Raw genomic sequence first — 27601 nt, 5'->3', positions numbered from 1 at the left:
AATTCACATATTAAATGAACACAAAAATAACACATTGAATTTATTTCTCCCATTAGTAAATATAGTTAAATCTTTAACACACATTCAATAAAAACACACACATTATGAAAATAATGTATCAAAATAAGCCACTCGATGGCGTGCGCTACAGTGAATTTACCAAGCATAAGAAGGTATATTCAGTACAATGTTGAAACAGTCTTTGCAAATCAGATATTAGGGCTAGAAGTATCCCATTTATAATAAAGAGCATTCAATTCTCCCCCACATACTCATCAAGATAACATTGCATATAGTCATTTTGCAAAAATTGCATTTTAGATATCATATATTTTTTACTTCTAAATGTAATTACTGCTTGTTATTCTTTTTATGTTCTTATGATATTTGTTTACAGTTTATGTAATTAAGCTGTAGCAATAAATATCAGTAATAAATAAATGAAAAAAAAAAAGAAATCTCATAATCCAACATTACATTTGCAGACCAAATGTCAGTGTTAGAGCCATTATTTTAACAGCGTAACTACACTCTCTTTATGAAGAATGCAGATACTGTAAACAAAAGAAGTGAAGATGGTGAGAAACTTTAACGAGAGAAAGTGTTATGCCGCTAAATTCACCTGATAGTGTCTGTGCAAGAGCATATCATCTGGAAAGTATCACATTCTATTTTAATCATATTATTTCGATACAAACATTTGATAAACATCTGCAGAGCTCTTTCCTATTATCCAACAGGAAATATTTTGATAAACCATTACAGATTAGCAAACAAATGAACATCTAGATGAACCAAATAACACTATCCAGATGAAAATTAATACATCATCTGGTCAAGTCATTTTTATTTGTATAGCGCTTTCCACAGCACACATCATTTAAAAGCAGCTTTACAGAAAATTATGCTGTAACAGAAAATTAAGCTGTAATGTCTATAATGTCTTAAAGTCTTCATATATATATATATATATACATAATGATGTGTGCTGTGAAAAGCGCTATACAAATAAAAATGACTTGACGAGGTGATGTATTCATTTTCATCTGCATTTAATTTGTTTGCTAATCTGTAATGGTTTATCAAAATGTTTCCTGTCGGATTTCCCAGTCTGGCAGCAACAATCATGCCACGGTTCAAATCACTGAGATCACATTTTCTCCATCTGATGGTTGATGTGAATATTAACTGTAGCTCCTGACCCATATCTGAATTATTTTATGAACTGCACTGCTACCACATGGCTGATATGTAAATCACATTGATGATTTTTGGTGCCAAACGTGCTGGTTTGAGTATTTCTGTAACTGCTCTACTCTTGGGATTTTCACACACACAACAGTCTCCAGAATTTACTCAGAATGGTGCCAAAAACAAAAAACGTCCAGTGAGCAGCAGTTCTGTGGACAGAAATGGCCAAACTGGTTAGAACTGACAAAGTCTACGTTAACTCAGTTAACCACTCTGTACAATTGTGGTGAGAAGAATATAATCTCAGATCGCTATTCTGAGATGCTGGTTGGTGCTGTTTTGGCAGCACAAGGGGGAAGTCACAATATTAGGCAGGTGGTTTTAATACTGTGGCTGATCAGTGTATAAGTAAAATTATGAATGAAAAAATTTACTAATAATTAAATAGTGTGAGTGAAATTAACCATAAATAATAATAATTAAAAAAAAAGCTTTTATTTAGAAACACTGCTGCTTTTATTTATTTTTTCAAAGTATAGTTTTTTCCCAACTCTGTTATAGCGCAAGGACAATTATAGTTTTCCAGCAGAAGTGCTTGATATGGGTTGAAAGATTCACAGAAAGGCGCAGTTTATGTTTTATTTAATTTTTTTATTAATCTGAGCTCTAATTTAGGCTTCATAATTTAGTATAGGCATCTGTAAATCATGTTCAGTTGATAACGTATGATCAATGATAATGCTGTTAAACCCATAAATAAACACATCGTGGGTGCGTACTCAATACAACAGGAGAAAGAATAGAAAAAGCCTGCACACAGTCATATAGCTTGCAAATCTGTAATATCTTACAGCATTTCGGTCAAAGACATTCTTCCAACATTCTATCAATTTCTATGAAGACTTTTCCTGTTGCAAGGGAAGTAAATCACTGTTACAGGCTTGGATTTACTAGAAAAGTTTCACCAATGAGGCTGGCAATGCGCTCAACTGACCCAGAGAAGGTTAATGGTGGTCATCCTCCTGCCAGAGTGAACTGAACATTGTATTTACATTAAAGCTTCATGTGAAACCATTTTTATTGACCTCTTGGACTGTTTAATTCACAAAATAACCTCTGATGACAGCAAAAGCATGAGAGGACTGTAAGTTCCTCCCTTTATTTTTAGAATAAACATACAAGTGTTTGCTAAATCAATATTTTACAATGTGAAAGTACTCCATTAAAAAAACTTTTATTACCGTTTGCATGGATGTTAAAAGCTTCCTATTCTCATTTACTAGCATGTCTAGAGCCTTCCTTATATGGCATTTTCATGGCCATAGGGGTGGATAATGATAATTGTGAATGAACATGCTAGAGCTCTATTTACGAACGTTTGGAATTCACTAATATACACAGCGTAAAGTTTACTGGAAGCTCCATTTTACATGTAAATTACTACCAATTTTTTATCGGATATTTATAACATTTTCATAAGAGAAGCCCAAAGTTTTTGAAGTACATCGTGAATTGACTAGGGACATAGACATCTTGTTGTCATACAGTGGGGTTCAAAACCTATAAATAAACAAAGTTATACTATTTTGAAAAACATTTTAACAAAGAAACAATGTTAAATTCTGCACTGTTTCTCTGTCACTAATCACATAAGCAAATTTGTGACACTAACCATGTCAACTCCTTCGCACTAAAAGTCGGATATTCTGGTTTCCTTTGAAGCACAGATGTTCTTTGCATTCCCAAATCATGCTGGGATAACATGAATCATTAGGTTTTGCACAAACTTGTGAAGTCTGTGTCAACTTGAGTGCATGCTGTCATTACAGCATGCTTAGAAATTCTAAAATAAACTTTTTCACTCAACTGTTATGCCGATTACACAATTTGAAATAAAAACTGTATTGTGTTAGAAAAAGGGAAAATGGAAACCTTTTCACAAGCATTTCATGGGTTCACCCCATTGTACGCATATGTGCTTTTTAAGTCTTTTTATCCTTCATCCTGTTCCCACAGATTCCAAACAGACATTGTAACTTACAAAAAACAATTGTGGAAACTAATACTGGTGTTAATTAGAGGTTTATTTATCTCAGTACTGCATGTTTAGACCATAGTATGTTTATTCTTTCACATTTAATTTCTGTTCGCATTTTTCCTTGACAAAAAAACTAGCTGAGATGCTGAAGGTACACATTCAGACACACTTAATCTCCTCTGCCTTTCATGTGGGACTGCTGGTCACATGTGTCCATTCTCACAGCTGTGTTTAAACACTCAGTGTTTCACAGTTTACCTCAGGCCAAACAAACCCCCGTTCTCCACTATCAACCTCATCTACATTTGGTTTTATGGTCTCTTAAAACCCGGCCACCCATTGACAGATTCTGACCTGCACATGTACTGATGTTATCCAAGTACAATAAAAACTTGAGCGACAAACTTCAGATGGCCAGAATAAACTAGATGGCATCACCCAAAACACACACCTTTGACAACACATAATCTGAATTATATATTAATGCCATGTGGTGTTGCTCGGCAACTGTAAACAACTAAACTCTGCTTTACTCCCCTAAATAAGTTATTCTTCACCTTGACTTGTTTGAGCCCATGTGGGCAAAGAGGCAGTTGCTCGGGCCAGTGTAGCCATCCCCCTGTGCACGTGCCTGGAAACAAGTATACTACAGAGACATTTCATGTTGGAGCAGGATTCAACTTTTTTTTTACCGGTGATCATGAAATGTACTTAAGCGGAGCATTTGCTTGGGCCGTGAGTGGTTAAGCGAAGTGCACACGCATGGAGCGGGTTATTGAGTGGAGTGTCACACCGCTCCGCTTCGCTAAGATGCTCTGATAAGTATAGAATCTATAAATAAATAAATAAAAATACAGTATATTGCAAAATATTCAGACACATAAAAATTTATATAATGAGAACGCAGGGAGACGGACTACGTCATTTGCTGTGTGGTCTCTGCTGGACTCGCTTGTCACAGTTTGTTTACATTAATTCACTTATTGTTGGATTGCCCACCTTAGGATCATGTGTAGTGTAGTTTTTTCAACAGGAATTCCCCTATTTAAAATTTGTTTTTAAAATGAAGTTGAAATAACACAGACTGATGGCTTTAGAAGAAGCATCTACCATCGATGAACATCTGTAAAATCAGTCAAAAACAGCTTCAACCCTGATCATTTTTAAAGCCAACAAACTTGACTTAAGACTTAAGATTGCCTTTTCTGTCTGAAAATTTAGGCTACAACCTAATTAATTACATAATTATGAGAAAGCTCTTTTAAACAATGCAACCTCTTGTTTGTTTTCATAAATTAGTTTCTAGTTAGAGTAAATCAGAGAGCAGAGATCCAGTGCCACTGCTGCTGGTGTGAACATTACCCACTTATGTGCAATTACGCTGATGAAAGATGAGGCACAGGCCTCGTATTTCCAGGCTGTAATTTCCAAATCTAAGTGCTGGGATGCTAATAATGCTGTTTGGAGAGGAAGTCGCAAGCAACAAAGATAGGAGCAGCCTTTCCTTTCTCCATTCAGCAGAGAATTCCCAAGAAGGTAGGTCAAAAGTAATAGTTACCGACATTAGAATATCAAACTGCATTGTTTGAGCAGCTAAATCATATAACTTAATATAATTAAGCTGCTGGCTAATGCAAAACTTTAGGCCTGCCCGATGTAGAACATCCCAGGTGGGTTTTGTAAGGTTACTTATCTATGGAGATCCTCCAAAGGATCTTTGTTCATTTGTCAGGTAAACTAAGTTTTAAAGATGGGCATTGGGCCATTGGAGCACTGTAATAAGCTCTGGAATCCATTTTTCAGCATTGCCATTAGATTCCAATGCTTCCTACTCTCTCGCAATTCTCTCTCTCTCCAGTGCATCTACACTCTTCTATTAATAGAAAAAGGACGTCTAGTAGTGGGATCTTTTTTGGCAGGTTTTCTAGGAAGGATCATCAGAATGGTAAGGTTCGGTCTGACAGTGGAAGAATGATGAAGATATGTGTGTCAAAATTAGCCTGCCAGTGAGTGCAAGAGTATGTTGATATGTGCTCGCTTTTGTCTGGGATAACGGTGAGTGTGAATATTAGTAATTCTTGCCTTTCCCTATTGGATGTGGTATAGAGCAAGATGAAAAATAGGAGAAAGTTCATTGTGTTCACAAATGTAGGTGAAATTACAGTCATTGACACACAAACAAAAACACACAAATATGTTTACCTACAGTATGTTTACAATCTAAATGAGGACACACAATAGACTTCTATTGTTTTTATATACAGAGCTAATTATAATTACCACAGACAAACCTATCCAAAAACCTACCCCTAAAAAAAACTTTAGCATTTTTAGAATTAAATGATTTTTACCTTTGATTGTGTCAACCCAAAAGTTTGTATTTATTTATTTATTTATTTTTAAGATGATCTTACTTCTGAGACACAATTTTGTCTGGGAAACAATAGTAAACCTCCCAACAGAGAGGGTGCATATATTTTAACAGGTATTGCCTAATTTTCATTAACCTTCACTTCTTCAAAAAGAGAAAGATAGAAAAAACTCCCTTCCCCTATGTCTCCTTCAAAACAATGACCCCTTTCACAGATTCCTGCAGTGGGGCCATGATCTGGTTAAAATCTCTCCCTATCGGACATGTCCTTTGTTAGGACACCAACTACTTTTTTCTTTTTCGTCATGGGCAGGGTGAATGGCTGACAACAGACTTACCTACACACCATTAAGCCAGTCTGCTTTTGATGGCAGCTGGTAAAAGACGTCCAGTGCTGTGAATAGAGAGGGGCGGGTGGTGATGAAAGGAAAGGAGGGAAGGAGGACAGAAGAAAAAGATAAGGAAGAAAAGATTCTCTGAAGTCCAAAGCCGTCTTAAAAATGGTCTGAACTTTTGAAGTTCCATGCAGGATATCCTTCTGGAATACACCTTTCTTTCTTTTTTCTGCAAAGTTATTTAAGTTAAAAAAAAAAGCATCCATTTAGAAGTACCAGGGCTTAGCAGATATTATAGAGAAGCTTCATTTTGCTTCAAACAGAAGTGAACAAAGGACTGCAAATGGCAATAATTGACTGAATTGCTTGCAAATTTTCCAGTGAGGACACATAACTAATCCCCCAACAGAAGGAGAGAATTCATAACTCAGTGCTACATACAAAAGGCAAGACAAGATTGTGCGTGGCAAAAAGAAGTCTGAAAAACAAAGATGAAAGCTATACTATCATTCTTTCATATTGATTTGTTTTTTCTTGTTTTTAATATCCACATGGGTTTCTGTTAAATCCCACCGAACATTTGTCTCTGTCCTACTGCAGACTTTCAACTGACAGATGATTGTTTTAAAAAAAAAAAAAACACTTTAATGTCACACTAATCACGGTGTATGTGTTTGCTCACATATCCGTAGTTATGCCTGAAAAAAGCTATTCATATCACTCCAAGTCAGCCAAAACATGTTCATATACACCAGAGATAGACATCAGAGGTCAGAAATCACAGCTACTTGTAAACAGGGTTGAAGAAGGTCACAGAAATGAGTTGAAGGAGAGATGGATGATTGGACATGGGAAGTGAACCAGGTTTTACCTAGGGTTTAGCAGGACCTCTCCTCTGAGCATCCAGCATCCATCTCAATATTACATCGAAACATCTTCCCACTATAGGTTATTTGGAACAACATCTGTGAGGACAACCAGAAAAAATAAAATACTGACTTTAATGCTATAAGGACAATTTCCTTGAATCCTGCTCTGACATTTCCAAAAGTGCCACACTGGTATTTACCAACAGCAATGGAAACTATTGAGGAGCAGTGTGACAGTTTAGTCCATTTCTATCAAGAGAGGCAAGGAGAAGGAGAAGCAATGATTCTGATCTGACCTGGCAAACATACCAGAAATTGTTCCTTACGAGAAAAAACTTTAACAGAAGCAACAGTACCATCCATATAAACATGTGCCATTACTACGGATGGATTTGACCAGACATGTCCGTTCTTGGTTTACAGTTGGCGGCCTCTGTTTTTCAGTTACGATAGTTATCACTTGTGCTTGTTGGCTCCCTCTGTAAGGCTGCCACAAATCATGGCTTGTTCTAACAGTGAGTGTGAGGTGGGGTTAGGTGTGTGCTGCATGTGAGGCTGGACATGCCCAATATCAGCAGAGTCTTTTTTACAACCTGACCGAGCAGGTGATTAATGAAGGCTTTAAATAAGTGAGTGAATCATCAACCACTTCATCTCCACAAATACGGTTTCAAAACACAAACAGTCGCCGTTATCCCAGCATGGGTTTAAGCCCCAGCTTTTCCTGCTGTAAAGGACCACCAGTACACCTGAACATATGAAATGAGACTAGCATATGTATCCATCAACACAAGATGTGACTGTTAGGCCTATTGTATTTACATTACATATTCCAAGATATCTTGTGGCAAACATACAGTTTATACTTAACCAGTAGGGATGGGATGATATTGTTATCTTATGATTTGTTTCGATATACAATATGCGGTTCATGATTCAATATATAATCTTGATTCAATGTAATAACACATACATTACATTCAGGCTTATCAGGAGCAGAACAAGCAATAGACCTGAACAAAACCTGTCCTGAAAAATATGTAAAAGTCTATCTTTTATTTTTTTAATACATTTACATTTACATTTATTCATTTGGCTGACGCTTTTATCCAAAGCGACTTACAAAAGAGGAAAACATAAGCAAATCATCTTAAGGAGACAGTGGTACGAAAAGTGCCATACTACAAAGTTTCACTCTCATCATAATAGTATAAAAAACAGATTTAAGTGCAACAAGAAATGTAAATATATATATATTTTTTTTAGTGACCGGTTAAGTGCTTTTGGAAAAGATGTGTTTTTAGCCATTTTTTGAAGACAGAGAGTGAGTTAGCTTCCCGGATTGAGTTGGGAAGGTCATTCCACCACCGTAGTATGATGAAACTGAAAGTCTGGGAATTTATTTGTCATCATTATTATAAATCACATTTTAACTTTTTTTTTTTATATACAGTCAGGTCCATAAATATTGGGACATCGACACAATTATACTCTTTTTGGCTCTATACACCATCACAATGGATTTGAAATGAAACAAACAAGATGTGCTTTAACTGCAGACTTTCAGCTTTATTTTGAGGGTATTTACATCCAAATCAGGTGAACAGTGTAGGAATTACAACAGTTTGTATATGTGGCTCCCACTTTTTAAGGGACCAAAAGTAATGGGACAATTGGCTGCTCAGCTGTTCCATGGCCAGGTGTGTGTTATTCCCTCATTATCCCATTTACAAGGAGCAGATAAAAGGTCCAGGGTTCATTTCAAATGTGCTATTTGCATTTGGAATCTGTTGCTGTCAACTCTCAATATGAGATCCAAAGAGCTGTCACTATCAGTGAAGCAAGCCATCATTAGGCTGAAAAATCAAAACAAACCCTTTAGAGAGATAGCAAAAACATTAGGTGTGGCCAAATCAACTGTTTGGAACATTCTTAAAAAGAAAGAATGCACCGGTGAGCTCAGCAACACCAAAAGACCCGGAAGACCATGGAAAACAACTGTGGTTGGTGACCGAAGAATTCTTTCCCTGGTAAAGAAAACACCCTTCACAACAGTTGGCCAGATCAAAAACACTCTCCAGGAGGTAGGTGTATGTGTGTCAAAGTCAACAATCAAGAGAAGACTTCACCAGAGTGAATACAGAGGGTTCACCACAAGATGTAAACCATTGGTGAGCTTCAAAAACAGGAGGCCAGATTAGAGTTTGCCAAACATCATCTAAAAAAGCCTTCACCGTTCTGGAACATCATCCTATGGACAGATGAGACAAAGTTCAACTTGTACCAGAGTGATGGAAGAGAAGAGTATGGAGAAGGAAAGGAACCGCTCATGATCCAAAGCATACCACCTCATCAGTGAAGCAGGGTGGTGGTAGTGTCATGGCGTGGGCATGTATGGCTGCCAATGGAACTGGTTCTCTTGTATTTATTGATGATGTGACTGCTGACAAAAGCAGCAGCATGAATTCTGAAGTGTTTCGGGCAATATTATCTGCTCATATTCAGCCAAATGCTTCAGAACTCATTGGACGGCGCTTCACAGTACAGATGGACAATGACCCGAAGCATACTGCGAAAGCAACCAAAGAGTTTTTTAAGGGAATGAAGTGGAATGTTATGCAATGGCCAAGTCAATCACCTGACCTGAATCCGATTGAGCATGCATTTCACTTGCTGAAGACAAAACTGAAGGGAAAATGCCCCAAGAACAAGCATGAACTGAAGACAGTTGCAGTAGAGGCCTGGCAGAGCATCACCAGGGATGAAACCCAGCGTCTGGTGATGTCTATGCGTTCCAGACTTCAGGCTGTAATTGACTGCAAAGGATTTGCAACCAAGTATTAAAAAGTGAAAGTTTGACTTATGATTGTTAATCTGTCCCATTACTTTTGGTCCCTTAAAAAGTGGGAGGCACATATACAAACTGTTGTATTTCCTACACCGTTCACCTGATTTGGATGTAAATACCCTCAAATTAAAGCTGAAAGTCTGCAGTTAAAGCACATCTTGGTTTTTTAATTTCAAATCCATTGTGGTGGTGTATAGAGCCAAAAAGAGTATAATTGTGTCGATGTCCCAATATTTATGGACCTGACTGTATTCTATCAATTAATGTTATATTAAGTTCAAAGTGCATGTGTTCATGATTAACGAAGGAGAAGTCTCTTGGTTTCTTTGTCACATCTGATATGTGAAAGACCATATAAGAAAACAAGATGCACACTGATTTTCATGGCAACAATGACAGTTTAAGATAGTTCTGATATGGCATTTTATTTACACCGAGCCAAAGCAGCGTCAGCATCGCATTAACATGGCAGGTGCCTTGAAACTATCTTTAGGCAAACTACCGATTGGATTCAGATTTGTATCCATCATGTGCACTGTGTAGGCCTATGTAACTCCAAAATTGGGAATGGAAAGGATTTCAATTAGGGTTGAAAAAATAAAATCTCTGTTTTTATCAAATTTATGGACGATCCACGATTAAATTTTTCTCAACTTTTAAATGTACTCCAATATGATTCAAATTGTATGTTCTTTATTAGAATGCAAGTCAACCTGGTTAGAGAAACCCAATTTATTTTCATTATAGGAAACAAATGTGTGCAAGAAAAATGTACAAATACACCACAGGGGGAAGTTGTCAACAGAGTGTAAATGTAAATTAAATTAAAATCTAATAATCCCAGATGTTCAGAAATAATATAATACGAAAACTGCAAAATAATTCTAGAAAGTACTCATTTTGTATGTATATTCATAAACCCCTACTGATAGAGACGCGCCCTCTAGCAGTTCACGCTGAGTAGTGCAGCAATTTATCATAACAAAATTCAACTTGCAATGTTGGTCAAAATGATCGCTTGCCTCTCCATTTGATTTGAAATGAAGTGCAATAACGGTCACGTAACTAATGCTTTTTGATGGGTAAAAAGAAAATAAAGGAGACCGTTCATCAACATGTGCATGCCGAGGCAGGTCTTCAGCCCATATATACCTGCATGATGGACGAAGCTGAGCTACATTCACACTGTGTACAATCGTACTGGGAATATTGCCACTGTCTTACACTCGTTCAGATCAGATCGGTAGTGGCATTAAGACAAGCGCTATGAATTCCTTTTCTCTTCGTTGTTCAGCCTTTGGTGAATTTACAACGTATCCAACTAAAGCGTTTGCTTAGAGGTTAGAGGTTGAAGTTCATACTGTTTGAAAAAATTGAGTGTTGTCATCCAAAGCTGTCAATCAAACCCTCAGTAAATTTTATGTCTGCCAATACATTACACTTATTTGTCCAATTCCTATGCTCTGTCAAACACCTGCAGTCCTTATTGTGCTTATTTTTCATATTTAGGTCCACCATTTCAAAATCAATATGTAAAGTTTTTAGTTTTAAGCCCCACACCCCACTTTCCCAAACACTTCGCCCCAAACTTAGCTAATTATTTGTCCACTGTTATATCAAAAAGAAAGATAAGCACAACAATCTATTGAGGAGCCACTGTTTTGCAAATTACACTTCACCCAACATGCTTTGAAGTGGTTTAGAGAATAAGGTAATGCTATGGTCTATCTGATAAGATGCAGGCGATTAAACCATGGTAGGCAGATAGATGCCTGGGAACGCATAGGTGAGAGGCGTTATGTACATTAGTTTGGTAAATTTCACAGCCTGCAGGTATTTGATTCACAAAGATGATAAGTTCAATTAGATCTCTAACCTGAGGTGTTAAGGAGGGGTGTTTGTCAGCGTGCCTGTGTTCATGTGCAAGATCTACAGGGATGAAAAATCTCAAAAAAGGATAACTTCAGATTTAAAGGTCCACAATGGTCTCTAGTAATATGTCCATGATGACAAGAAGTACAAGGAAAGAAGAGAGGAAAAACAGAAGACAGAGAGAAGAGAAAGACTTCTGTCTTACATTCCACAAGTTCTTCATACACAGACAGCTTTGTGTATACAGATGGTGTAGTGGAATACTTTTGGGAATTCCGTGAGATTAAGATCTACAAAATGGCCAAGAGGACCTGGCAGCATTAGATGTCACTGTGACATAGCTTTGATGTATCCTTAATTTCTAGTAAACCAATTTGTGTGGAGGAGATGGTTTGCAGAGGACAATGCTCCTAAGTGAGAAAGCTGAACACATAAAAACACTGTTCTAAAAGACGTTTTCAAATGAAAGATGATCCAGTCAACTTCATCTTGTGAGAATTTGAAATGTTTCAAATCCATTTCCAAGTACAAGTTGCTTAGTACTTCATGATAACATGGATTCCCATTGAGATGACTTTATTTTGCCCGCAGAATTTTGCCATCCAATGGTATGGGTGACTTTCATTGAAGAAAACATGCAGCTGTTAATGTATTATTTACATTGATCCATTTAACTTATATTATGTTAAATAGGCTAAAGGACTGTGTTCTATAGTATATTATTTTTTTTGTAGTATTGAAATTAGTATCGAAAATTGAGAGACTTTACTGATATTGGTACTGACTACTGATGTTTTGGTATTGTGAAAACCCTACTGAGAGATGGCATTGCTACAGTCAAGTTGTGAGGTGAACCAAAGAACATAGTTTCTTAAATTTTTGTAGATGATTCAATGTATTTGCCCTCCAGAGTAATAACTCCACCCACCATTATTCGTTTAACCTGCCTTTTTCCTCTTGCAATCTTTGCATGGACAGTGAAGCAGCATCACAATCATGCCATACTGATTGTGATCAATGCAACATGCAGACTCAGGGTTCTCAGGGTTCTCAGGGGCTAGAGAGGATAATGGCATGCCATTAGGTGCAGGTACCCTGCAGGCTTGATGACACATCCCTAAAAAGTTCTGAAGTTTGTGTGCACTTAGGTCTGATTAATGTGAAGGGAGTGAAAGAGCTTAATCTCTCTATCTGTCTGTTTGGGTGCATGTTCACTCGATTTGTGAGGCCTGTTAAATCCAGGAGCTAACAGTAGAATTAGCTATAAAAATGATAGAGGTTCTACATGAGAACCTTCATATTATCTGCCTCTAGTAGGATTGGTAAAGAAATATTCCAATGTGCATTTTCTCAGGCAATATCAAAACAATAAGCCATTCTACCATTGTAGAGATTACAAATCAATCATCCATATTGCCTTCACAAAACCTTTTTCTTTTGTATAATTAGATGTGAATTGAGTCCCAATCAAAGAATTGCTTTCTTTGTCACCAGGAATCTTTATTTTCATGCTTTCTCTGAGCTGTTGATTAACAAGGGCTCTAAACCACAACTGAGCTGGTCTCAACTCGAAAGTTGTTCTTGGCTCACACCATTTTTATAAGATACTCTTAATTCACATTGGCCAGTAACTTGCATACATTACTGAGAAATTAGATTAATTGATTAGAATTCTTTCAGGTGGTGCACGACAATCTGACAGGCTGTTATATAGTATTTTGCAACACTGACAAGCTCACACTAATCGAGTGAGATTAGGAGAAAAGGACTAGTAAAGAGCTGATGAATGAGGTGACGTCAGGACACATTTTGAGGTATTATGTCTAAGATTTACACTAATGCTAGGAAACATTCCACCAGATACGGCAGGACAAAATCAACAAGAACAGGGCACATTTCAACACCCCACTGCCATATTTCATTAAATGCGGCTAAACAACTTGACTATATGGCTCCCCGTCCACTCAACAAGAGTGTCTCTAGACCAGGGCTAGTCAACTGACGGCCTGCGGGCCAAATCCGGCCCGCCAATCATGTTTGTCTAGCTCGCTGACTGATTTCTTTAGCAAAATGTCTCGCCATCTGAAATACCAGAGTGCTCTCTGTGCAAAACTCAGTGCTCGTAGGCATGAGCCTCAGCAATCAGCGGTGAGTTTAACAATGCTCATTGGCACGAGCAACAGCACTCAGCCGTCTTCAGTTGTGCGGACCGGAGCATGTGTTTAAGCTTTTCTGGCGATAGATAAGTTACACTACTTAGCTAAAAATGGATCACACAGTTTAGGTAAGCATTTGATAGAATCTTTTTCAATCAAATTTATGTAAATAAAATTGCTTAGATGTGTGGAGTGCGAGCTAATCTACAGATGTAAAAAATTATAACCTCAGTTGAGACAGAAATGTTGTCCCTACACATGCACATTAGGCAACAAAAGCAATCGATTATGAAAACTGAATGTTTAAAGAAAATGCGCTGAAAAGTTTGCTTTTATTCACTATTCTTGAAGTGTCAAATGATCGGTTCTCATCTGTTCAGGATGTTTAGCTTGGGCATGGAAAAAAAATTAGAATGTGAAACTGCAAATATCCTGATTATATTCGGTTCTATTCAACAGTGAGTCAGCCCTCTCAATCACAAACAGCATCAACACAGTTTGTCCTTCTTTTGCCAATGATTACCTACACAAAAATCTGGCTCCTGCACTGGCTATTGTGTGCAAATTCACAATATTTGCAGGATACATTTTTTCCTCACTGAATAGGATGATACTTTATAGAGAAAATGGAAGAATAGATTATCTTTTTTTGAAAAAAATTTTTTAAAGAAAATTTAATTTAAATGCATTCTTAAGTAAACATGGAAAAAAATTGACCATTGTTTTCATGTGTTGATATTGTGAGCGGGCTTTAGCAGGTCTAAATGTTTCTCATCAATTTTAATAATTTGTAAACAATAGCCCTACAATTTTTAAATTGTTAGTATTTTTCCCCCAAAATAAATTTGATATATTTGTTAGTAAACAGTATAAGTCATGTTTGTTCTTCATCCAGATCGTATGAAGGAATTTATGGCCAGACCTTAATAAATTATAATTCAATATACAGTATACCCTGTGACTATTTTATTATAAATGCACTGTATTGAGTTTTTTTTTTAAGTAACATGTTACTTGAGATGAAAGTGTTAGCTAAAATAAATACCGAAAATGTTTTGGTCCCCACCAAATTTTCATCTGGATAATCTTGCCCCTGCAAGAATGTAGTTGAATAGCCCTGCTCTAGACGGTAAGTCATTGATTAACTCAATGTTCCTACACCCATTCTGGCTTGTGGTACACTTAACACTTAATGCACAATCAACACAACCTGCTTTAGTAGTTTTTCCCTTGTTTCCTCAGGTCCCTGAAAGATATGCCCACTCCTGACGGAATATTGCAATAGAGGTGGTCACTATAAAAGCCTGTTTAGCAAAACCTCAAAGGGGTGAGTCACTTAAAATCTTTAGTGACTAAAGGTCAAAGTTTATTTCGGTTGTCCGCGTAACTGATCTACGTCTACGCACACGGTATGCGTGACGCGAATTCAACAGCACAGTCTGCGCGGACTGTTGTGTGTCACCCAGAATATCTCAACAAGCAGACACAACATGTTCGTATTCACTCGTAGTCAAAAGAGAATACTTTAAAAGGCAACACGGTTGACCAGGCGCAATCCAGAATGCAAAAAAAAGGTTTTTTTTTTTGAAAAAAATGTTTAAAAAGGCCTTAAGAAAGTGAAAGTAATTGAGGTAGAAAAAGTTTTTACAATCCCAAGTCAAGCATGATGCAGTTTTGTTGCTTCATAAAGGCATGAAAACATAGTTACAGAATATGAACTATATGGAATGGAGCTGGAAATTAAGGCCTAGTCAGTGGACAGCGGATCAGAGGTGGGGGGAGGGGGCAGGCAATTTGGGAGTGAAATGGGAATGTATTAGAGCTGGCCCCTCTTAACGAAGAGGTGGCAAAGACTGTTGAAATATGGTAACCTATTGTGACACTACGTGGCGTGTTGGCTGCCAGTATGGTCCCCCGGATAACACAGAATGAACCCTAAAAATTACTCAAGGATATTTTCTGTTTACCCACAATGGCCAGGTGTGCAAAAAAGTTCTGAAGCCTGTCTGCTCACATTTTTCACAATTTCTGTGCTGATTGTGGGAGAAATTCTGCTGAACTGTAAGTGCACTAATTCGATCTGCGCACTATTTACATTTTCTTGACTAATTGTGAAGGAAAATCTGCCATTAGACCACACGCTGGTACACTTTCAATCCCTGCACTTGGCTGATTTTGTGGAAAATCTGTGGAAATCTGCTGAGCTTTCTGCAGGTAAAGATTCAATCTATTTTTATAACAATTTCTTTGATGATTGTGGGGAAGAATCATTGGAAATTGCGGCGCTTTCTGCATGCACATTTTAATCCATTCTCTTTTAACACAAATCTATGAAAATCTGCTAATTTTTCTGCAGGCAATTCTTTTTTATTCAATTACATTTTTGGTGGAAATTCTGTCTGTGGGCACAGAATCTCTTTGGGCTTATCTATGAGTAAACATTTACAAAAGTTAATGAAAATCTTTCAGTTTCCCTGTTAAAAAGAGTAGCATTGCTGGTCACCAGCATATCCTAGTATCCTAGAGTATTGGATGCTGATTTGTGTTTGGATGTCCCCAACAGACCTCTTAACTACTGTACTTTAACCAGGAAAATTTCCTTGGTCAACCAACTTCACCAGAAAGACTGATTGACCAAAATTTCTGCTAGACATTCACTAAATCAGCACAAACCAGCCTGGACTAGCATGAAAATGTAAAATTATTTTCAACAGGATTTCCTTTGAAAGATCTTGCTATTTACAAAATGACAGATCAGCTTGCTTCTGACTTGTAATGAGGGTGATTGTAAAAACATTTGGTATCAAATTGTAAATTATTATCTAGTCTAGTATGTTTCTTAAAACAAAGAATGTAAGGTAGATTAATTGTAGTCTGAAGGTTATGAATAAAAATGCAAAAAAATGTTGTTGCCCCTGCCCTATATGAACTGAAAACTTGCTCATATACAGTGATGTTTTTCACAGGGCTGGGTATCACCAATCAGTATCAACTTTTTCTTCATAATGTGGAATAATTAGTTTGAAGAATGTTGTTTGGGGGGGCATGGGTAGCTCAGCGAGTATTGATGCTGACTATCACCCCTGGAGTCACGAGTTTGAATCCAGGGTGTGCTGAGCGACTCTAGCCAGGTCTCCTAAGCAACCAAATTGGCTCGGTTGCTAGGGAGGGTAGAGTCACATGGGGTAACCTCCTTGTGGCCACATTTTTAGTGGTTCCTGCTCTCAGAGGGACACGTGGTAAGTTGTGAGTGGATTGCAGAGAGTAGCATGAGCCTCCACATGCAGTGAGTCTTTGCGGAGTCATGCACAACAAGCCACGTGATAAGATGCATGGATTGACAACTGAAGGGAGGCAACTGAGACTTGTCCTCCGCCACCCAGATTGAGTTAAGTAACCGCCCCACCACGAGGACCTACTAAGTAGTGGGAATTGGGCATTCCAAATTGGGAGAAAAGGGGATAAAAAAAAAAAAACAAGAATTTGCTTGGAAAATGTTAAACACATTATTGTTGTTACATATTTTCTTTTCTTTTTAAATAGGAACAAAATGCATTTTGACAGGAAAATAAGTATATTTAGGGTCAAATTTCAGCACTTTAAAAATCTGCGATTAATTGAGAAAAATCATGCGATTAAACACGATTAAATATTTTAATCGACTGACAGCAATCTCAATGCATATACTAATACATATGTGTGTGTGTGTATATATATATATATATATATATATATATATATATATATATATATATATATATATATACACACAAGTGATAAATGAAAACTATTTATTTCATTATTTTTGAGGAAATCATCACTATGCAACATTTTTCCCAATTGCCTGAAACTTTTGTACAGTACTGTACGTCAAGTCAAGTGGTTTTTATTGTCATTCAACCATATACAGTTAGTACAGTACACAGCGAAACGAGACAATCGTTCCTCCAGGACCATGGTGCAACATAAAACAACATAGGACAAACACAGAACCACATGACTACACAGACATGGGTAGTGCACATGCAAACGTGTGCAAAAAGTACAGGACAGTACAATAAATTACTAAAAGGAACAGGACAATAGGCACAGTGAGAGACAGTGCAGCGCCGACCAGTACACATTTGTAATAGAGTAGTGCAAAAAGATGACATGTTCTAAAATGCTAAATGTAAACAAAACATACTATGAAATAGTGTTCTATGGACATAGCAGTTATTGAGGTAGCAGCCAGGTATAAAGTGACAATGAATTAAAAGTGCAACTCTGGACATGTGCAAAAGTTGGATGGTGTACAGGTGTGTGTGTGTGTGTGTGTGTGTGTGTGTGTGTGTGTGTGTGTGTGTGTGTGTCAGTCCAGTCCCTGAGTATTGAGGAGTCTGATGGCTTGGGGGAAGAAGCTGTTACACAGTCTGGCCGTGAGGGCCCGAATGCTTCGGTACCTCTTGCCAGAAGGCAGAAGGGTGAAGAGTTTGTGTGAGGGGTGTGTGGGGTCATCCACAATGCTGGTTGCTTTGCGGATGCAGCATTTTATGTAAATGTCTTTGATGGAGGGAAGAGAGACCCCTATGATCTTCTCAGCTGTTCTCACTATCCTCTGCAGGGCTTTGCAGTCCGAAAGTCCAAAACCAGGCAGTGATGCAACTGCTCAGGATGCTCTCAATAGTCCCTCTAGAGAATGTAGTGAGGATGGGGGTGGTGGCGATGGTGTCATCTGTTGAACGGTTGTGACGATAAGCAAACTGCAGTGGGTCTAGTGAAGGGGGGCGGCTGGGTCTTAATGTGCCTCATGACAAGCCTCTCAAATCACCTCATGATGATGGGTGAGTGCAACAGGACGGTAGTCGTTGAGGCAGGACACTGAAGACTTCTTTGGCATGGGGACGATGGTGGTGGCCTTGAAGCACGTTGGAATGACGGCACTACTCAGAGAGATGTTGAAGATGTCGGTAAAAACATCTGCCAGCTGGTCTGCACATCCTCTAAGCACTCTGCCAGGAATGTTGTCTGGGCCAGCAGCCTTCCGTCGGTAGACTCTGCGTAGAGTTTTTCTCACAGAGCACCTGGTCATTGGGAGGAGGGGTGGTCTTCCTCACCGCCACGTCGCTCTGCGCCTCAAACCGAGCGTAGAAGTCGTTCAGCGCATCTGGAAGGGAGGCATCTTTGTCACAGGCAACTAATGTTGTCCTGTAGTTTGTGATGGCCTGGATGCCCTGCCACATGCGTCGCGTGTCGCTGCTGTCCTGGAAGTGACTATGGATTCTCTGTGCGTGTGCGCGCTTCGCCTCCCTGATGGCCCGGGACAGTTTGGCCCTCGATGTTCTTAGGGCTGCCTTGTCACCTGCTCTGAAGGCGGAGTCTCGGGTCCTCAGCAGCGCACGCACCTCCGCAGTCATCCACAGCTTCTGGTTGGAGCGTGTGGTGATGGTCTAGGAGAAAGTGACATCATCACTGTAGCTAATCACTGATGCTGTGTATTCCTCCAAGTTGGTAGAGTCGCCATATGCGTCTGACGAGCGGTCTGTATGCTGGAATTAGCATAACAGAGATGTGATCTGAGTAGCCGAGGTGGGGGTTGTGGGGCTTCGCCCGGTACTCTCCTGGGATGTTTGTGTAAACAAGATCAAGCCTGTTCGCCACTCTCGTTGCAAAGTCCACATACTGATGTAATTTAGGGAGCACTGTCTTGAGATTTGCATGGTTGAAATCTCCGGCGACAATAATAGCTAATAGCCCCATACAGTTCACAGAGCGCATCCTTAACATTAGCGCTGGGAGGAATGTAAACTCTGATTATTATGACTGTGGTGAATTCCTGTGGTAAATCAAAAGGTCTGCATCTAACAGTCACAAGCTCCAACAGCGATGAACAGTAGCTAGAGACTAGCACAGAGTTCTTGCACCATTCCATGTTGATGTAAACACACAAGCCACCACCATGAGTCTTACCGCACATTGCTGCATTTCTGTTGGCACGAAACGAGACGAGCCTGTCTAGCTGAATGGCGGTGTCCGGAACTGTCGCTGACCCACATCTCTGTGAAAACAAAGATGCAGCAGTCTCTAAACTCTGGACATTAGGATGGGTTCTTGTTTAAATTGTACAAAATGCCTTTGAGGGTAGTCTCTTAACCACATTAAGATTATACCTCTATGTAATACAGTATATCCTTCACATTGTGAAGGTCGTCAGGGGATGTTTTGGGTGTAAGACTGACATGTCGGATTGAGTACAGTGATGTGGGCGTAAGAAGAACTTGAGTGAAGTTTCTAGTGATCAGATCTGCTTCAGACTGAGGGTGTAGAATGACAGGGGCTGATGTGTTGTTTTGGACAGGCATGTTGACTTTTGTGATGGGGTGCATAGAAGTTTAAGATATTGAGGGGGCCTTTCTTTGCCCGGTTGACTTTCAGGCATCCGAGGTTAATGACAGTTCAATGAGGCCCAGCCTGGAGCTTGATGAGCCCCTGTACAGGGGAGCCCCCTATCACATAACTAATCATCACTCATCAGGACATGACGAGCAAACATATGCATGTTTGTATGCACCTATTCCTATTCAATTCACACCATAGAGAAAAATAAATGCACGATCTTTTGCACTCTTTGTGGTCTTTTAGTGTTGACATTTTGGCTGACATTTAAAAAGCCATTTACCTTTATGATAATCAGATTTTTTTTTAAAAAAAACATTATGTTCCTAGTGACATGATCAGGAATATCAGGATCAGCTATATAAACGCACTCGTTCACACGCAAAATGTTATATTTATACAAATGATATTCTTCTGTGATAATATTGTGGTGGATGAGTAATTTATAACAATGCTGGTCATATTTATTTATACTTTTGTAAAGAATGTCTGACTGAAACATGGGTGTTTTGTTTATCACTACATATGGGCTGTAAAATGTAAAAAACATTTTTACAATGTTAAAATCCATTCTTCAGAATTCCATCAATTTCCACCCAAAATCAGTGCAAAATATGTGAATGCTTTAAAGCTAACTACTTTTGGAAATTTAAAGGGATAGTTTACCCAAACATTAATATTTAGTCATCATTTTTTTCACCCTGACGTTTTTCGAAACTTGTACGACTTTATTCCACGGATCACAAAAGGAGATTGGAACAACAGAAGGGTGAGTAAGTGATGAAAATATTTACATTTCGATCTAATTATGCTTTCACAGGTGTTGCACTGTTTCCTGGGTTTCCATTACATCTATTATAGGTGAGATCATTTTAGAGGGTAAATTCCAAATATTTACCAGCATGTTTTGTCATGAAGTTTTTTTTTTCTTTCTCGAAAGCCTTTTGAATACACTACAATAAGGCTAACAAACCCTAATAGATATTACATTTTTAAAGTTATTCCAAGCATGACAGTCCATTGATTGGGAAATTAACATTAAAAGGTTGGAGAGAAGCTGAGAAATGGGAAGGGGGTGCATAAAGACAAACATTAGGAACTTTAACATGCCTTCGATTGATCCCCACCAGTGAATTGAGGAGTGCCCCTCCAAACATGTTCTCAATTATGTATTTTACTCTCTCTTGCATTCTTCTCGTTTCACACCTTTTGTCAATATCAGATCATCACCCTTCTGATTTCCAGCCACTCAAAGTCCATTTAAGTCTTGCTATGCCTGGCACCTCAGGCAATGCACCCCCAGGCTAGTGTGTTAGTGAGATGATTGGGGTCTGTTACAAAGTAGATTTTTTTGCCCTTGGCAACCCCTATGTTCAGCAGAGGCTTATTTCTCCTAAACTGAGTCTGTGGATAGTCTTCTCCACTCCAAGGGCAAAGCATGCCCAGACATGAGCACTATGAGCAGAATGATGAGATTATTATTGATAGTAACACATAAAAGGTTGACACATATGATATCTAGTATCTATCTATCTGTCGGTCTCATAACTAATACAGAAGCTACTTTCATTCACAAACAGTGATGCAAAAAGTCTGGTAACTTCTATCTGCCACTTTTTAATAATTTACTTACAGTAGTATTAACCTTATATGGCAGTTAAACTAGCATGCAGCCATCTTGAAAATGTTGTTTTCAAACTACTGGTCTACCGGCTGCTATATACAGTGAGGAAAATAAGTATTTGAACACCCTGCTATTTTGCAAGTTCTCCCACTTAGAAATCATGGAGGGGTCTGAAATTGTCATCGTAGGTGCATGTCCACTGTGAGAGACATAATCTAAAAAAAAAATCCAGAAATCACAATGTATGATTTTTTAACTATTTATTTGTATGATACAGCTGCAAATAAGTATTTGAACACCTGAGAAAATCAATGTTAATATTTGGTACAGTAGCCTTTGTTTGCAATTACAGAGGTCAAACGTTTCCTGTAGTTTTTCACCAGGTTTGCACACACTGCAGGAGGGATTTTGGCCCACTCCTCCACACAGATCTTCTCTAGATCAGTCAGGTTTCTGGGCTGTCGCTGAGAAACACGGAGTTTGAGCTCCCTCCAAAGATTCTCTATTGGGTATAGGTCTGGAGACTGGCTAGGCCATGCCAGAACCTTGATATGCTTCTTACAGAGCCACTCCTTGGTTATCCTGGCTGTGTGCTTCGGGTCATTGTCATGTTGGAAGACCCAGCCTCGACCCATCTTCAATGCTCTAACTGAGGGAAGGAGGTTGTTCCCCAAAATCTCGCAATACATGGCCCCGGTCATCCTCTCCTTAATACAGTGCAGTCAGCCCTGTCCCATGTGCAGAAAAACACCCCCAAAGCATGATGCTACCACCCCCATGCTTCACAGTAGGGATGGTGTTCTTGGGATGGTACTCATCATTCTTCTTCCTCCAAACACGGTTAGTGGAATTATGACCAATAAGTTCTATTTTGGTCTCATCTGACCACATGACTTTCTCCCATGACTCCTCTGGATCATCCAAATGGTCATTGGCAAACTTAAGACGGGCCTTGACATGTGCTGGTTTAAGCAGGGGAACCTTCCGTGCCATGCATGATTTCAAACCATGACGTCTTAGTGTATTACCAACAGTAACCTTGGAAACGGTGGTCCCAGCTCTTTTCAGGTCATTGACCAGCTCCTCCCGTGTAGTTCTGGGCTGATTTCTCACCTTTCTTAGGATCATTGAGACCCCACGAGGTGAGATCTTGCATGGAGCCCCAGTCCGAGAGAGATTGACAGTCATGTTTAGCTTCTTCCATTTTCTAATGATTGCTCCAACAGTGGACCTTTTTTCACCAAGCTGCTTGGCAATTTCCCCGTAGCCCTTTCCAGCCTTGTGGAGGTGTACAATTTTGTCTCTAGTGTCTTTGGACAGCTCTTTGGTCTTGGTCATGTTAGTAGTTGGATTCTTACTGATTGTATGGGGTGGACAGGTGTCTTTATGCAGCTAACGACCTCAAACAGGTGCATCTAATTTAGGATAATAAATGGAGTGGAGGTGGACATTTTAAAGGCAGACTAACAGGTCTTTGAGGGTCAGAATTCTAGCTGATAGACAGGTGTTCAAATACTTATTTGCAGCTGTATCATACAAATAAATAGTTAAAAAATCATACATTGTGATTTCTGGATTTTTTTTTTTAGATTATGTCTCTCACAGTGGACATGCACCTACGATGACAATTTTAGACCCCTCCATGTTTTCTAAGTGGGAGAACTTGCAAAATAGCAGGGTGTTCAAATACTTATTTTCCTCACTGTATACATATATGGTGTTGATGTAAAAGTGTAATTAGCTAGCAAAGTGGATTTACAGGTTGTAGAGATTTACAAAAGTTATCATGTGTGGCGTGGTGGTGGCGTAGTGGCTAAAGCACAGGGCTGTTAATCAGAAGGTCACAGGTTCTAACCCAACAGCCACCACCATTGTGCCCTTGAGCAAGGCACTTAACTCCAGGTTGTTCAGGGGGGATTGTCCCTGTAATAATTGCACTGTAAGTTGCTTTGGCTAAAAGCGTCTGCCAAATGCATAAATGTAAATGTGTATTTTAATGTTTTCAGGGGATGTCATAAACACTTGTAGTATAGGGAGATTTTAAAAGGAGTGCGTTATTCATAAATCCACATGATCCTACCTTCAAGCTGTGGAGGTACTGATATTCATTCCTCTGTGCTCATGAAACCCTAAGAGACAACACAAAGTCTTTAAAAATATCACTGCATGACACCTCTAACCATCTTCTCATGCCATTCACCCGTCACGTTATAGTTAGGATGAGCAGATTTTTGAGTGTTAAACCGGGATGGGATGCTACACACACACACACACACACACACACACACACACACACACATACACATGTGAAAGTGTACGTTTTATTTTATACACCGTTCACAACAATTTTAGTCACATTTAAGCCTTTTAAATATGTGGGGTGACAAATTTATTTTAAAAGGAAAAATGTAATTTCCTTTAATGTTATGTACTTGCACGTGAAATAATACAAGCATTCACTGTTTGCAATTTCATGTCAACTTCATATTTTAACACAAATGATTAACAAGTTGAAACCTAAAATTAAGCAAAATTACATATCTATCAATGAAACGCTTGTATCTTAAAAAAGTGCAGTGTGTCATAGCTGTACGAATGTGATATGCCCAGTCCAATTTACCTCTGAACACCACACTAGAATTTTCACATAGTAAAGGAGTGGAGTAGACTCACACCATCAACACTTGGTGAAAAATAATTTTCGTGTACCCACACATAATACATTTTGATCCTGTCTTCTCAGTAGCTTCAATACAAACAGGAAGTTAGAAGACAAAAAAGTGTGGGGCTGAATAAGTTGAATAAGGTTAATTTGGGACCAACAGAAGGCAAAATGTGTTCAGGGGCCAATATCGTCCTTCCCACTGTGTCTTCTTAAATTAGATAATTATGTAGTGAAATTTAAAGGAATAATTCGCCCACAAATGATAATTCTAACATCATTTACTCACTCTTATGCGGTCTCAAACTCATATAACATTCTTTCTTCTGCAGAACACAAACACAGATATCTTTACATCCAATAAACGCAACATAAAGTAAATCCACATGAATCAATTGAGCTTCAGATCATGGTCACGCCAAGGTGACTGCAGAGGGCAAGATCTAGATGGATCACTTTTGTATGGATCACTTTTATGCTGCCTTTATGTCCTTTTTGGAGCTTGGAAGTGTTGACTTGAATTGTATTGATATAATCACATCATATCTAAATCAAAATACCTTCACTTGTGTTCCACAGAAGAGAGTAAGTCATATGAGTTTGAGATGACATAAGATTGAAAAAAATTATGAGAGAATTATAATTTTTGGGTGAACTATTCCTTTAAGGATGTTCAGGGCAGGCTTGGTTGTATACTCCATATGCTCCATTTGGATGGACCAAAGCATGTGTAGAAAAACTTTGTCAGCCAGTGTGAAACAGCACATGAAAGCTGGAGCAATATCACTGGGCCATGTCAAGAAAAAGATGAGTAACTGTTGGGGAAGGAGATCACAGATCACAGAAATAGGGCCACTGGTTTGGGACAGTGGGGGTTTGTATGATCTCAGTTTGTGGTACTGTAATAGCTGTTAATTCAGCCTGTTTCTGTAACATCCATTGGGAGATGTCGATACTTTTTATGCTTTGAAATGGGAAAAACAAATATTGTGCTTTCAAGCGATCACACACTCATGGACTCATATTTCCAACTTCTTTCACTGCTGTTAAAAAAGAATGAGACTGAGAGAGAGCTGTTTGCCTGAAAAAAGAAATCCACCCCATATGAAGGAAAAAAAACAGGTTTTAGCGATACAAAACATCATGAAGATAATTTACCTGATGATTTATAACAAAGGAGAACAGCACCAACTTACACAAACTCTAGGGTTTACTTGTATGAGTTAAAAAAACAAAAACATATTAGTTAACCTTTTTTCGCTTTCTAAATGGAAAACCCACACAGAGCTTGTTAAAACATCTTGGCATGTTCCAGCACATTCAGGTCTACACAACATGGAATAGAGTTTATAAATAATGACATGAAAAGTGATCTATTACTTTTCCAAAAGCTTGTCGTACTGTTCAAACATGAGAATGTAAATTCACTGTGTATGCATGCCAGATGTGAAGGTATACAATGTTCAGTACATGTTATCCACCTTTTCGAAAGCAAATTTCCGATAGCAGCAACAAGAAAAACAGATTTGTAGAAACTCGCTGCCCTTCCTTTTTTATACATCCATGCACAAAATCCCTACATGTCTGATAAAGCTGCATGTAAAATGGACTTTTGAAAGGGTAAAAAAACTAAATGAAATAGAGGTAATTAGGGATCTACTCTTACTAAGACCCATAGCATTAAAATCTCTCAATAAGTTTCCATCTCTCTCTCTCTTTGCTTCCTTCTTTCTCTGTGCTTCTCTCGCACTTTCCATATTCTCCATTACTACCCACCTCCAAATACCAATTCCTTCCCTACTGATTACTATAGTTTGCAGTGTGCCAAAAGAGCAGGACAGAACTGTTTCCAGACATGACTTTCTGCAGTTACACACTCCTCATTGAGTGAAATGTGCATTGTTGGAAACAACCATGTATAGGCTTTTAAGTTATTGAGACTCAATTTGATTTGAAATTATCTTGAAACAAGCATTTTTATATAGCTCCCAACAGAGACAAACTCTACAGATGCTTGGATGCACAGCTGGCCTGGTCTTTTACAACAGCTGAAGGAAACTGAGCATAAGGCATAAGGTCTATACTGTGCAAACCACCTGCCATGATCGCAACAGGAAACCGACACTCAGCAGTAGGTCAGAAACTGTGGCTTTCAACCCACACTAGGGATCCATTAAGACTCAGTTTGGGTTAGAGTAGAGGGCAGCGGCTGACCTGTAGCAAACTCCCAAGAGCAAAAGGTGTTAAGGAAAGGAGGCTCTTTTCCATCATTGACAAAGGAAATCAGCACCAAGCTTTGGGATGTGGTCTATCTCCCACTGGGAAGCCAATTAATAGCTCAACACAATGCTGAAGCTGGATTTAATGGTAGGCATATCTCTGATGCAGTTAAATATCATTAAACACATTTAATCAGCAATGCAAGGATGCTGTATTCTATTTCTGATTAAGTAAATGTCAAGCCCTCTCACGTTGGGCACAATCAGAGTAAAAATTATTTGGAGCATAACAGCCTTTAGAACGATTTAAAAAACTTGGTTGCACAGCTAAGGGGGTCACATGAATCCAGCCATATCTCTGACAACAGTTTAATGTAATCCATACTACAAAGCTGGATATTAATGAATGAACAGAATAGAGACAGGTTGTATAAACTTCGTCCTAGACTGACAGAATCCTGAGACAAACAGGAGAGAGTTGGCCAATCATTTACATGTACAGCACTGCAGGATGTGAGTAACAGTCACGTTTGTTTGTCATTAAACTGGCATAAACATATAGGTATGTATGCATATACTGTATACATATAATGTCCTCCAACGCAGTTGGACCTCCTTGAATGATAGGACATATCCTTCATAACTGGCAGACAAAAGGCCTGGGATTTTCATGCACAACAGTCACTAGAATTTACTCAGAATGGTACCAAATACATAAAACAAAGTAAGCGGCAGTTCTTTGGACGGAAATGCCTTGTTGATGAGAGAGGTCAACAAAGAATGGCTAGACTGGTTCGAACTGATAATGTCTACGGTAACTTCTCTGTATATAAGATAACCTCTCTGTACAATTGTGGTGAGAAGAATATAATCTCAGAATGCTATTCTGAGATGCGGGTTGGTGCTGTTTTGGCGACACAAGGGGGTATAATATTATTAGGCTACACAATATTAGGCTGATCACATATATACAGTTCATCTGGAAAGTATTCACAGCGCTTCACTTTTTCCACATTTTGTTGTGTTACAGCCTTATTCCAA

General features: G+C 38.6%; 1 protein-coding gene across 2 annotated transcripts in view; it reads right to left on the bottom strand.

The window, feature by feature from the left end:
* LOC127651090 (collagen alpha-6(IV) chain-like) overlaps window positions 1–27601 on the bottom strand; it is a 109044-nt gene that overhangs the window by 68281 nt on the left and 13162 nt on the right. The window contains exon 3 of one of the 2 annotated variants that reach the window (XM_052136822.1): window positions 19630–19717. The exons of the other annotated variant lie outside the window; for it this stretch is intronic. Within the exon in view, the coding sequence (XP_051992782.1) occupies window positions 19630–19644 (15 nt within the window). The 5' untranslated portion in view covers window positions 19645–19717. The remainder of the gene's footprint in view (window positions 1–19629; window positions 19718–27601) is intronic. 2 annotated transcript variants of the gene reach the window in all.

Source organism: Xyrauchen texanus, chromosome 1 (genome assembly GCF_025860055.1).
Source record: "Xyrauchen texanus isolate HMW12.3.18 chromosome 1, RBS_HiC_50CHRs, whole genome shotgun sequence".
Lineage (NCBI taxonomy): Eukaryota > Metazoa > Chordata > Actinopteri > Cypriniformes > Catostomidae > Xyrauchen > Xyrauchen texanus.
This window is presented reverse-complemented; position numbering and strand designations above follow the sequence as displayed.